Source organism: Nymphalis io, chromosome 18 (assembly GCF_905147045.1).
Source record: "Nymphalis io chromosome 18, ilAglIoxx1.1, whole genome shotgun sequence".
NCBI lineage: Eukaryota > Metazoa > Arthropoda > Insecta > Lepidoptera > Nymphalidae > Nymphalis > Nymphalis io.
Genome location: NC_065905.1, coordinates 7100110 through 7114791, shown reverse-complemented (window position 1 = coordinate 7114791; position 14682 = coordinate 7100110). Strand labels below are relative to the sequence as shown.

The 14682-nt window shown below is 30.7% G+C and overlaps 1 protein-coding gene across 1 annotated transcript; it reads left to right on the top strand.

The window, feature by feature from the left end:
- The first annotated feature begins 1211 nt into the window (after positions 1–1211).
- LOC126775234 (uncharacterized) lies at positions 1212–13882 on the top strand. Its single transcript, XM_050497030.1, has 3 exons — positions 1212–1345; positions 11750–11904; positions 13205–13882. Exons 1-3 carry the CDS (start codon positions 1307–1309, stop codon positions 13638–13640), a joined length of 630 nt encoding a protein of 209 aa, XP_050352987.1. The 5' UTR covers positions 1212–1306; the 3' UTR covers positions 13641–13882.
- The last annotated feature ends 800 nt before the right edge of the window (positions 13883–14682 follow it).

Genomic DNA, 14682 nt, shown 5'->3' with positions numbered 1-14682 from the left:
TGTAATGAAATACGGTATATATTATTTAATTGTTTATATAATATTCAAGTGTCTATGAATGAGTTCAGTGATGCGTCTCATTGATTGTCAGATCACGGGCCGTTGGAGGACGCGACCGACTGTGGTGACCATGGTTTTATTTAGTACAAATGAGTTCATAATTGTCTTCAAATAAACTATTACGTGTCTAATCTATATATGTATAGTTACGAAAGCTGTGGGTAACCTATGCTAGGAAGGACTTGGGGTTTACTTATAATTTTGCGGAAATAATCCTGATGAACGACTCTACAAAAAAAGCTTTTCGTTACATAAATGTTTCATATCTTATCTACCATGTTGTAAAACTTACAATGTCAAAATCATTATATTAAAATGTATAAATAAAAAATATTCGTCGTAATGATGAAAATATTTTTTATGATGAAGAGGTTTTGCCTATTTATGTATTCAAAACAGTTCAGTTACTTTTACGTGTTACTACATTAGAATTACCAATATTTTTTTGGGAATAATAGTGGAAAAAACTATGTTCGAAAGAACATTAAAATAGAAAATTAGGAAAATTGAGCCCCAAAAGCATAAAAATATTTAATATAATTGTTTAAATTCATATTTGTAAAAAAATATGTGTCGAAAGTATCTGGAAAATTGATTACAATTTTTTTACATACAATAAAATATTAATTATTCAAAATTATTTTGAATTTATCTTTGAGTAGGTAAGATACAAGTTAATATAAATTTTCTTTATATATAATAATACTTTCTATCTGTACACATAATTAACACAATCTGTTTTAGTTTATTTGTCTTCTCGAGCTCTATATTAAAGAAATTCTCATTAGATAGATAGAAAAAATAATATTACACTTCCGTTTTTTGAAAAGTATATAAAACGGTGAGCCCTGCGCCTGATCTCTATCTGTGCCGTTCCAAAGAGAATGAGAGAGAATTTCACACACTTGCGCAATTGGGTAGTCTTTGATAAAGTTGATAATTTCTGCTAGGAACTCGGAGATTATTGTTTATATTCTGTCTGATAAAAAAATCTGCCGTTATTCACATGCATATAATTGAAAAAAAAACTTAAGTATGTTTTTGTTAATGTCAAAAACATTGCCACACAAGATATACTTCAATTCACCTCACGTGTTTTTCAAGTTATCCTCCCATCGCCAAAAGTGACCTCACCCTACCGCACTGACTGACACAAGATCACCGATGTGCGCGCGCGCAGTTCGTCTGTACAGGCTTTGGAGGTTCAAACGCAAGATAAAAATATTTCGAAAGATATTCCGTTAAAATGTCCAGAATATTAATTACAGTTGTGATTTGTTTATTGGTAAGTAGTCGACAACTATTATCAATTATTTGTTTAAAAAAAAATGCAACAACTGCAATATTTTTTAGACTTACACAAATAATTATTATACGTATATGTTATATATTTATTAAATATAATTTTTTTTATTATATTTTTTTATTATATTATTTATATAATAACTTTTTTTTACTGGTAATAATAAAATCACTATGACAATAATAAATTATGTTTTTGTGATTAACTACGATTTTTTATGCTATTGTTATGATATTTTGTATTAATATAAATATATGTGATTAAGCATAATTGATCAATAACATTAATGAAATGAATAGTTTGTACAATTATACCGTTTTTTTTTGTTATTTGTTTTCATAATGTTTTCATTGGTATTATTTATTTAAAAACGTGAATTAAGGTGATATGACTCTGCAACGAAATCATATGATCAGATTTTTATCTAGAAAATGTATTTATTATATTTATAAGCGAACATCGATATTTGTCTAACATTTTTGTATAACAAAAGGAGGTGAAAACTATCATTGCATATCATTCGAAAAATATTATACAGATAAGATGGAAACAAAAAAAAAGTTTAATATTAAAAAAATAAATGAGTGAATTTTAATCACTCACGCGATTTATAGTATATTGTATTTACAAGATATGCAGATACCTAAAGATACTAAATAGTGTTCTAAAAATGAATATTAAAAATTCAATCGTTATTAATATATCTATTTTTAAAGGGTATTTTTCTTATAAGCTTTGTTTCAATAATAATTTAAATATCATCGCTTAAATTGTTTAACGGCGTTAAATGTAATGTTTCTCATGCATTGTAGGTTACACTTTTTTCTGTGTAACCTTACACAGTAAATGACAAGTAATAAATTAAACTAATTTATTTTACATACACGTAAAGTGGAAAAAGTAGTTTGTAAGAAATAAATACCCGGAATTTTAATTGTGTTACTAAAATAAAAACGCGTATGCTCTGGGCTCATAAAATTATATCTTTTCAAAATAATTGAAAGATTTATCAAATGCACGGACAACAAGTTAGTAGAGATAGATATGTTTGCTTAAATAAAATAAGTATCAAATAATAAGCTATAGGAATTAATAAATCAATAAATCAACCGTTTTATTTTTCGTATTTATGATAAAATCTTTAAAAATGTGTCATGGAATATGAATAAAATATTTTCGTCTATAAATATAAAACATGTTAAAAAAAAGCGAAGCGTCTTGTTTTGACCGAAAATATCCATAATTTGATATTCAAGTCATTAAAAATCTGTTTATTTTTTTCATTTAGATTAATAATAGAGTTATAAACGTATTTCAGTACAGTTTATGTTTTTATTTTTAACATTATAGGTCAGGTACATTTAGTTTGTATCGAAGAAATAAATAGAAAAATCGATACGCAGTCAGCTTCATTCTAAATTATTAATAGACTGGTTCCAACTGTAGATATAAAGACAATTACAAAAATGTCATCAAACGGTAGACCGGCTAATATCATGTCATACATTTATATCAAGAATGATCTTCTCTTCTCGGTATCAAATTATTTCGTATTTTCATTATTTATTAACTAAATAATTTAGCTGAAATTAAATAAAAAGCGAGATGGGATAGTGGTAAGAACGCGTGAAACTTAACCGATGATCGTGGGTTAAACCCGGGCAAGCACCACTGAATTTTCATGTGCTTAATTTGTGATCATAATTTATCTCGTGTTTGACGGTGAAGGAAACCATCGTGAGGAAATCTGGATGTATTGTTCACTGAAATTCTGCCACATGTGTATTCCACCAACCCGCATTGGAGCAGCGTGGTGGAATAAATCCAAACCTTCTCCTCAAAAAGGGAGAGGAGATCTTTGCTAGCAGTGGGACATTCACAGGCTGGCAAATGAAATGCAATTAGTTTAGCCCAAAGGCTGAGTCTAGCCATCGTCTTGGGTACAATGCCACAGAACAATCTTTTCGATGGCGTGTTTTTTTCCATAAATTTGTAATGCGTATTTTGTTTTTTATAAAAATGACTGAATACATAGCTTAAGACGTGATTTAAAGTAATATGAAAAGAATACTGAGAAATTTAAATAAAGTAAGAAGTATTTAAATAAGGAGTAACAACTGAATTGATTTTTAAAATAATATATAGTTTTCATAATGTCATAGCAACACATATTTATAAACTAGCTACATCAATATCTTCTCTATTTGTTAACTGTTTTATAGTTTGGAGATATAAAGTAGAGAAAAAAAATGGAAATTTAACTACTATATAATAACACTACGCGAACGTATGCACCTTTATGCTATATTTTATAGACTAATTCAACCTCAAGTAGAATACTAGCTAGAATTTTCCCGTTGAAACGCAATTCCGATTTACTGAGCGAAAGAGCCATCCTCTCAGCAGTAGAGGGATTAGAAGGGGTTATATATATATTATTATTTAAAAATGAAATATATATTTATTATAAACAAAGACAGAAGCCATCGAATCGAAACAAGTATATTTACGCGTGATTAATTCGGTCAATGATGATTAGTTTTTTTATTTCAATCTGTTTGTACGTCAATTAAACGACGAACATGGTCGTTTATTTTGGTTTTATCTAAGTATATTAATATATAAGAGCCGTGATGGCTTAGTGGTTAGACATCTGAATCTTAAACGATGATTGTGGATTCAATTTTTACGACTTCAAATTCAAAGCCAATTCATATTTTAAATTGTAAGCTCTTATTTGTTTTTTTTTAAATAATAATAATAAATAATTTATAAAGTTAACCTTTAAAGCGTTTTCCGTTGATTTGTTAATTTATTTTTGCCATGAAGGTCCTACGGCTCAAGTACAAGGAAAAAATGAAAAGTCATTGAGTTTCAAAATGTGTCGAATGGTATGGAAGACACAATGCAGGACTTGAGTGACATGTGCAAGTTACGAATATACTATAGTGAATTTTAAAATATTATATACATAGACATAAAATATTTAAATACTTTAAGTCTCTGATATTAAATTACTTGAGAGGTACTTTTGGTGCTAACTTGCATTAAGCCATTGTTTTAAATTGTTCTTACAAACTTAATTACTCAATTTACATTATTATTAATTTGAAATGTTCTATGTAACTGTCTATGCATAACGGTTTATTTAAGTGGCTCCGTCTATTGTTTAGTGGGTAGTATATAAGATTAAGTATCCTGTGGATCTGGTTTCAAATCTGGTCTGTCATCAGTAAAAAGTAATTTTCCTGGCCTTCTTAGTAACAGCTCGGAGTTTGCAAGCTGATTGTGTTTGCACTCTTGGGCCTTGGGAAGTACGTAAAGTGTTGTCATGAGCTCGAATTCTTTCCAATAGTGTCTGATTGCTGTTCCACCTTATTAACATAAAAGTAAGGCAATATGGAGCAAATTGTGTTTAATAGCCCTATTATTGAGCACAAGTTACTCAGGCACATCGTTGAAAATGGCCGTTAAGCCAACTAACGTACGAAAAGCAAACTGACACGATTAGATTAAAAGTTACGAATACGAACTCTAAAACATGATTCATGATTGTAATTTTTTGATATCACATAAATTATATGATAAATTAGCTTATTTTCAATTCAATATAAAGAGATCCCACAAATCATCTTAATCACACGACCACCACGCAAAATCAAGTAAGAGAGTCAATGAACTAAGTTTTTAATGGAAGATTTTGGAAGCTGCTATATTTGTATGTCAAAAACTCGAAGTCAAAATATACGTGCAAGTATTAAAAGGACTTTTTAAATCGTTTTACGGTATTATATTAAACGTAAAGTCTGAATGTAGATTACAACAAAGAAGAACCGGTAAGAAACCTAATAGTTACTCATTTCATTCTAAAGATGTATTTATATATTATATAAATAAATAATGCAGTTATATATTATATTATTTATTATTTTCTAAAGATGTAGATGTATCTTTACGTGTATGTATATAATACACAATAATAATATTTTATACAATTTAATATCCGCTGTCTTTAAAACTTTCAGCTTTATTATTTTTCTAATTCTATTCGTTTTTTTATTCTACGATTACATCGGTATTCGATACGTATTATAAATATAAAAAGGGAATTAATATTCAGTAAAAATGTTATCTAATTTTATATTTGTTGACTTTTTCAATAAAATATGTATATGTATTTATTTTTACATTATCTTTAGTAGATTGTAATATATTATGATATTGTTTCGGCTTGCGGCTTCATCCTCGTGTGAGGGGGGTTAGATGTTCTATACCCCTGACATACACGTTGTCTGCAAAATTTCATGATGATCAGTTGAATAGTTGAGAGGTTAACGCGTAACATATAAACAAAAGAACTAAGTTACTTTAACATTGATAATTTTAGTTAGGATTAAATGGCAGGATTCGTTTAAATTTAACAATTCAAATGTTTGTTTATTTTTGTTATTTATATGATAATCACAATAATAATATTATGGGTTGAATAATAATGACACCTGAGAATACCTTCCGAGTCAAGTTTTAATTAAACGTTGAACGGTTTAAGAATAAATAAATCTTTTGTAATTAAGCACTTAATTATTCCTTAATGAAACACCTTTACTAAGTATTAGTTGAAAACGACCCACTTGTATAATTTATGGGTATTCCCATTAATTAATGTCTTGTAATTAAATTCGAATATACTTTCAACTTTATACTTTAATAATATGTCATTCATCATTTTATGTATGTGTCATAGTTCAGAATTGCTAAATACTAATTTCAATATTTTCAAAATTATTTCCTAAGTGCTTACCTACTGTGTAAAAGGAACCCATAGATTGGACTGTTTGATGATATATAAGTCAGTTATATACATATATTGTCAGTATATATATATATTATAGATATTTGGGTTTTATTCGCAATGAGTTTTGACAAAGTTATATGTGTGAATACAATCTGAGTTGTAAGCATCGAGCGATCAAAATTAAAAAAAAGATCGCGTCTAAAATCCAAATATATTTTTTATTTATCTCATCTCTTATTATGTATAGCCAAAAAATTTATGAATACAATATTAAATGCTAAAGGTATTACGGTAAGGTTGATTGTTTGTGAGGATAACATGCAAGTACTGAAGAGTTCAACGTCTCAGTCACATTTTTAATTAATTACTAACAAATAAAAATATTTAATATTTTTTAGAATTCGATGCATCAGGACTTCAGAGAAAAAGTGTGTTAGTTTGAGAGCGTACTAATTATTACGTAATACGTCAATCTTAAAATAATGACAATAAATTATGAATTTTTTGGTTTGGGGTTTTAAAAACAACAATACATTGGCGGCAATTCTTTTCGAATTTCTCGAAAACTAATAAAATATGATTAGTTACAAATTTTTCATATTATATATCATAGCAAAATCAGCACAATATGATAACAGTTGTTTTAGACTATCTAATAAATTTAGCGGTTCAATAACTTGTCAAGTTATCGGTTTAGGCACCGCCCGGGTTAGTGAAACTTGTAGGTCGTATCTTGATTTCTTAAGCTATTATAATTGTCTTAATATTCCTAGCTCATCCTTGTATGGTACACTATATGAAAATTGATAGATCTAATGATCGATTATTATTAATTAACAAGATATATAAGATTAATAAAACAAATAGAAACAATAACAATAGTGCAATAAACTGCAAATGTGTCATTGTCGTATCAAGACTACGTGTGTGGACTAAACAGGCATTGACATCAAGGATCAAGGCGTCACGTCCAGCTCGATTCAGATTGACCGATGAATGTTAATTGTTTGGAATGTATCGATATTTATATAGATAATATTGTATTAATATAAGGTGTATACACCAAGATGGTTTTTTTTTTTTTTTATAGAATAGGAAGGCGGACGAGCATTTGGGCCACCTGATGGTAAGTGGTCACCAACGCTCTTAGACATTAGCATTGTAAGAAATATCAACCATCGCTTACATATCCAATGCGCCACCAACCTTGGGAACTAAGATTTTATGTCCCTTGTGCCTGTAATTACACTGGCTCACTCACCCTTCAAACCGGAACACAACAATATCAAGTATTGCTGTTTTGCGGTAGAATATCTGATGAGTGGGTGGTACCTACCCAGACGAGCTTGCACAAAGCCCTACCACCAGTAACATATAAGGTGTATACACCAAGATGGTGTATACACCTTATATTAATACAATATTATAACAGTTACTTCCTGATGTGAAACTATGAGCTGGACTGTTATTTCCGGAATCTAAGCGAAACATTATTTTTAAGTTAACAAGTAAATAAGAGCCTTTAAACGTCTCACTGCTGAGCTTCCTCTTCTCTTGTGGACAAGGTTTGGAGATTATTTCACTAACTATTTGGCAGCGCCGAACAGCGTCACGATTTTTTTTACCGCCGAGCACGAGAAACTCAGTGGTGCTTGTTCTGATTTTAATTCGCAACCATCGTTTATGATTTATGTGGTAGTACTGGTGGTAGGGATTTTTGCAAGCTCGTCTGGGTAGATACCACCAGATATTCCATCAGATATTCTACCGCAAAACTTCAGTACTTGGTATTGTTGTGTTCCGGTTTGAAGGGTTAGGTTAGAGCCAGTGTAATTACAAGCACATGGGATACGTCGTTGTTAGGAAGGTTGGTGGCGCATTGGCGATGTAAGCGATGGTTAAAATTTCTTACAATCCTATGGTCTATGGGAGTTGCTGACCACATACCATAAGGTGGCCAATATGCTCGCCGCCCACCTATTCAATATAAAAAAAGTGTTTTTTTGCCACTGAGCCATCTCGACTAACGCTTCAGGTATTTCATATAAATTAATACCTTTTCTTTATGTATGTATTTACGTAATACGAGATCTCATAAAAACTCGATTATTCGTACTTTATCCAAAGTGAATTCAAATCAAGTTGCTTTGAATTACCGAAAATTTCACCTCTAATCGCTAAAACACGGAAAGACGTTAAAACTACGATCACACATCAACACGGAGCGAAGAATATTATCTCTACGTGTTCTGTGTTCTAGCGACACATTAGAACTGCATAACTTGACACGTTACGTGATGTTTTAAGGTACTGAGATTCGAATAAATAATAACTATCCTCGGAGGTTAATCTTTAAATTATGTTTTTAATCAGATAATATCAGAAGTTATTCTAAGAGATTTATCTGAAAACAGTTGGTTGGTTAGGACTTTGTCCAGACCCGTCTCTGTAGTAACCATCCAATCATCATATAATTTGTCCACAAAACAGCAGCACTTAGTATTGTATTCTGGATTGAAGTGTAAGTGAGCTAGTGTAACTTAAGGCACTAAGGAAATTACATCCTATTTTCAGAAGTTAATATGTTTTCCAATACCTTTGTCTTTGGGCGGTGACTACTTACCGATAGCCAGTGCATACTCATTAAAAAAACTTATCTTTATTCTGTGACAATGAAATTAAGTTCATTAATATTTATAATCAATTATTTCCAAGAAACTCTAAGGATTCCTTTGATTAATTAATTGAAATGGAGAAACTTCCAACTTAAAACTTATTGAATCATTTTCTCATTTCACCCTTTATCTGAGACCGGTCCCTCTTCGCTATCCATTTAAAATATATGGCTATTTATTTATTTATTTAAAAACTTTTTGTCCACCACATTGAGTAGTATGACAAAAGGTGGACTTAATGCATGAAGGCATTCTCTACCAGTCAACCTTTAGGCTAAGCGGAAATTCGTGAAGGCGGTAATTAATAGTCGAAAATATACATACATACAAATATAACAACAACATACACATATATACACATATACATACACACACATATTACATATGAATAATAATGCATTATAGATGTCAGAGATGAAGAGAACTAGGAGCTTTCTGACAAGATATGCTCACGGAGACGAGACTTGAAAGTAGGTTTAGAGGTGGCTTTCATATATGCTCAGGTACTTTGTTCCATAATCGGACAGCTTGAACGGAGTAAGAATTAGAAACGAAACCAGAAGTGTGAATAGGAATAGAAAGAAGGTAAGAATCGTTAGAGCGCAGCTGACGATTGTGATTATCGCACAAAAATTTTCAAAAATTTTAACAATCACATAATTATAATAAGATACTCATGATGATTCCGAAAATTATAAAAAATAGCCGTGTTTTATTTCTCACATATAATTGAAGCATATTTACTAGTCTTAACATCGACAAAATATTCAGTTCTAAAACATTATCAAATTTGTGTTGAAACTTTGAAACCCTTTATTTGATAATATACTTGTAAGGGTAATAATAAATCAAATTGATTCAATTAATTAACCGCTTTGGCCTTCAAAAATGTTTGTGAATCCTTTGGAATTTCACCAAAATCATACTATTGTCTTCGATTGGTTTAAACCAATAATAATTTGAGATGTTCTTCGAATTTTTATTGAGTCAATACAATGAGTAATTTGTATTCACAATACAGATATCAAAATTGGTTCGAATGACGTGCGAAATACGAAGAATAATAATATTGTTCCCATTATACTTTTCCGATGAAAAAACCTTTACCTAACAATATATTACTATCATTTATAATTAATTCTTTCTAGGATAATAATTGTAACAATTATTATCCTTGAAAAAAAATAAGAATTAGACAAATAACTGCCCACAAATGTCCTGGCTGGGCAAATGCTTCTTATTTTCTCCTCTAGGATAATATTAGGAACTTATTATATAAGCCAAGAGTTCGAACGCGTGAATCTTATTTCTCTTTAAAATAAGGATAGGCGGCCTTAGCCCAGCAGTGGGACATTCACAGGCTGTTACTTACACAAATATGCTGTAGTGCGGTTTGTTGTTATACAAGTAGTAGAATATTATCAAACAAGTGAAGGCTACCTCACGTTTTCCTTTACCGCTGTACGAAATGAATAATTACAAATCCAAATTAAGGAAATGCAACTTAAGTGGTGTTTGTCTGTACTTTAAATTACGTTTTTAAAACAAACCAATTATCCACCGTATGTAAGCGCACGCACTTTTTTGTGATATGGGTAGAACGAGTAACATATTGTAAATAATTTCTACAGAGGGTGACGATTGTAGTTTGAAACATCAATTTACTGTCACGAAATTTATTTATTTAAATTACTTCGAACAGCAAACACACATTGAAATCACTTTATTAGATTAAAATACAATAATAAAACTTTTTCTTTCACAATTATAACTATCTAATTATATCGCGATTGCACATGACAATTGTCACATTTATTTATAAACAAATGAGCTAAATTTAAGAGTAGCGTAACGACAAACTGATCTCGAATTACGTTTGACTATATGGTGGGAACACCGTATTTTCTTACAATATATACTATAGGCACTGTAAAAATTATTAATAATCCCTTACATCGTCAATGAGCCACAAACCTTGGGAACTATGTTGTTTTTTTATGTTATAGATACGCGGACAAGCAAATGGGCCATCTGATTGTAAGTGGTCACCACCGCCCATAGACATTGGTGAGGTAAGAAATAATAACCATCGCTTACATCGCCAATGCGCCACCAACCTTGGAAACTGAGATGTTATGGTCCTTGTACCTGTAGTTATACTGGCTCACTCACCTTCAACCCCGAATGGAACAATACTAAGTATTGCTGCTTAGTGTAGAATATCTGATGAGCTACCACCAAGTAAACTTATGACTTAGACGAACAAAGACACGGTTATTGATATAAACGATATCGTCTGCGATCGCGGGTAGTTAAATGTTACACATTTTAACAAACGATTCAAAGAGAGCATTAATTTTGACGGTGATGGTCGTTAAGGGAACGATAACAGAGAACTTCAACTTTCCAAATCTTCAGGAGTATGTGAATTTCACATTAAATTGTCTATGGTTTAATCAGAATGAGAATTACTTTTTTATACTTAAAACTTTTAAGCAAACAAATTATTTTAACTGATAACTCAAACGACAGCCGAAGGCCTGTATTTGGTTTTGACGGTAAAGATGATCTTAGTTTTTTATATTTTTTTAAAGATAATATTTAATATATAAACTAACCAATAAAATATTAGATACTTTATTTATTTATACTTATAAATAAGGAGAATTTTTTTGTATAATAAACCAATATACATAAATTTATACTAGAAGATATATCGAAATATAATGTTTTCTAATTATAAGAGGAATGGATAATATTAAGGAATTAAATTATTACTTTATTGTTCCATGTAGTTATCACCTGTAATTGAGGTATCACTTCTATGTTCATGTAATTTGTTCGTGATCTAATAAATAAATAAAAATAAATTTCTGTATTAAAAGCTTAACGTAAAAAGACATTTTTGATTTATAGGTATCAAGGGAATGTTCACCACGCACCCTCCCAGATGCAGAGGACTCAGTCGTGAGCGTCTACACAACACAGCCTTCCACCTCCGGCGCCAGTATCGATGTTTATCATCAAATCGCTAACAACATCGCTGAGAGGATAACATCACCCATATACAGGTTAAACACTGATTTCATGATCGATTATTACGTTGTATTGCGCGACAATTTTAGAAAAAAATGTAAGGTTAGAAAATAATTTAAATATTGATGACTGTTACAATTGTGTATGTTCGTTCGCATCTATTACTGAAGATAATCGCGGTTTTATGTTAATGTTATAATCAGTAGTATTATTTAGTGCTTTATCACTATTCTACACTTTATAACTTGCAAATCCTTTTTAGGAATTATATTGATATAAAACATGTTATTTAACAACACCATTTCGTTAGATTTTTGTTTATTTTTTTAGTCTTACTACATCAAAGTAAAGAAATAACCTAAAAATTCAGTCAATTACCCAAATCTAAAAATCGATTTTAAATATTTATCTTCATGTGCATGGCTTATACAATAATAAAAATAATTAATATGGAATCATAATTGTATTGATTTGAAAATATAAGTATAAAAAATATATAAAATTATACACGTACAATATAGATACGTAATAGATAGATATATAATAAGTAGATACATAATAGCCTACCTATTATATAACCTGAGGAGAACTGACGAATGGAATATTTACATTTGAGTAAATATTAGTATTTTTTACACATTATATCATTTTAGGTATTAAAAAATCCTTACCTCTTAAATTATATTTACAGATAAAATTCACAGGATAAATGATATAATTTACTTTTAATTAATTTCTATGCATTGTTTGAATATATTTTATCATTAAAATATTTAAAATAAAAAGTTACATCATTCTTTAGTAAACTACAAAGGTTCCATGTTTTTTACATGAAAAGGAAAGGCGTTTTATATAACGGGAATGACAGGTGGACTCGTACGTTTAAAGAGATAATGCCACCTTCAGTAGTTTTATTATCTAAAGGCTTCTAAAAATACACGTCTAAAAATTTGAAAAAAACTTGAATGTATTCAAATAAAAAAATAAAGATCAGTATGTAACAGCCAGTGAATGTCCCACTGCTGGGCTGAAGCCTCCTCTCCTTTTTTTGAGGAGAAGGCTTTGGAGCTTTTTCCACCACGCTGCTCTAATGCGGGTTGGTGGAATACACATGTGAAAGAATTTTAGTGAAATTTGGTGCCCATGCAGGTTTCCTCACGATGTTTTCCTATACCGGCAAGCACGAGATAAATTATAAACACAAATTAAGCACATGAAAATTCAGTGGTGCTTTGAACATCATCGGTTAAGATTCACTCGTTCTAACCACTGGGCCATCTCAACTTTTCGATTAGTATACAATACCTTAATTATTTTCATTGGTAATATTTGCAGGTTTTTGGGTATTGGAAAGAACACGACACAATCTTCAACAACAAAACGTCCATGGGAAAAAATCGAACTCCTAGAAGACCCGCCAGAAGATGCCAGTAAATTGGCGACGTCTCCCATCAGTAACGACATATCCAACGACAAAGATGTCGAAGAACTATCTACAGATGCATTAAAAAAGATAAATAGGAAACCAGAAAAGATAACATTGTATTCCAGTTATCTGCCAACTGTAAAAGAAAAGATAGAACTTAACGAGACTATTAATGAAGTAGGCGATGTTGATGACACCTTTGGTTTTGAAGACGTTGACGACGATGAAACCGAACCAAAACCTCGAGACGGACCTTTCGTATTTATTTTAGAAATATTAGGTAGTGTCGTACAGTTATTATATGGGGGCTTTGTGGCGTTGTTCTCGTCGAGTAAATCGAGTTAAGATAATAAATATAAGTCAATACATTCCACATCATATTTAGTATTAAATTACGTGAAAATCCTCGAAGTTCTTAATAATCATGATATTTACTGACTGACTGTATGTAAACGATCAATATCAATATGCAAGATGTATAGATTATCTGATACTGTTTTTTTGTGTAAAATAATTGAAAATTCAAGTGTGATTTAGTTATTGTTGAAATTAATTGTAATTTTTACTATTTATATTTTATTTGTATAATTTATAACTTTAAAACTGAAAATTAATAAATAATTTATTTTCAAACCAAATATTTTCGATGATTTTTCTTCATTCAATATATTTTTCTCAAGTTCCGTAACACCGTAACAGCCTGTGAATGTCCCACTGCTGGGCTAAAGGCCTCCTCTCCTCTTTTTGAGGAGAAGGTTTGGAGCTTATTCCACCACGCTGCTCCAATGCGGGTTGTTCATTGTTACGTAATACGTTTAAATAAAATATCAAATGGAATAATTTATATCTCAAAGAGTGAGATTGTTTCGTTTGAATATTCTACGACTATGCGTATTTATTCATTTATACTTTATTGATCAGAACCAAAACATGGTACCAACAAAATACAGTTAAAACTTTAAATTAACATCAACAACAATATTTGTTTATTGTAACAAGACAACACACAACAACAATCCCTTAGACAGCCAATGCGCCATCAACCTTGGGAGTAGATTGTACCCTTGTACCTGTAGTTAAAATGCGCACTCACCCTTACCACCGCACCACAACAATACTAAGGTTTGCCATTTAACGGTAGGATATGTAACGACTTGGTGATGTATAACCAGAGGGGTTTGCACAAAGCCCTTTCACCAAGTAACTAGATTTTCTACTTACTTAAATAGGAATTTGGTTCCGAAGACGAATCGTTTCACAGTAACGAATTAGTCATGATATAATGAATTATTTGACGAGCCGGTTGGCGTGGTTGGTGGACGCTTGCCTTAAACACCGAAGGTTGTGGGCCTTATTGTGTTGCCTTAAACACCCAGGACAGATATTT

Excerpts from the sequence above, each read along its gene's own strand:
- LOC126775234 (XM_050497030.1), top strand. The coding sequence starts at position 1,307 with ATGTCCAGAATATTAATTACAGTTGTGATTTGTTTATTG. Across the intron at positions 1,346-11,749 it reads CAGTTGTGATTTGTTTATTG|GTATCAAGGGAATGTTCACC; the intron begins GTAAGTAGTCGA and ends TTTGATTTATAG. Across the intron at positions 11,905-13,204 it reads ATAACATCACCCATATACAG|GTTTTTGGGTATTGGAAAGA; the intron begins GTTAAACACTGA and ends TAATATTTGCAG.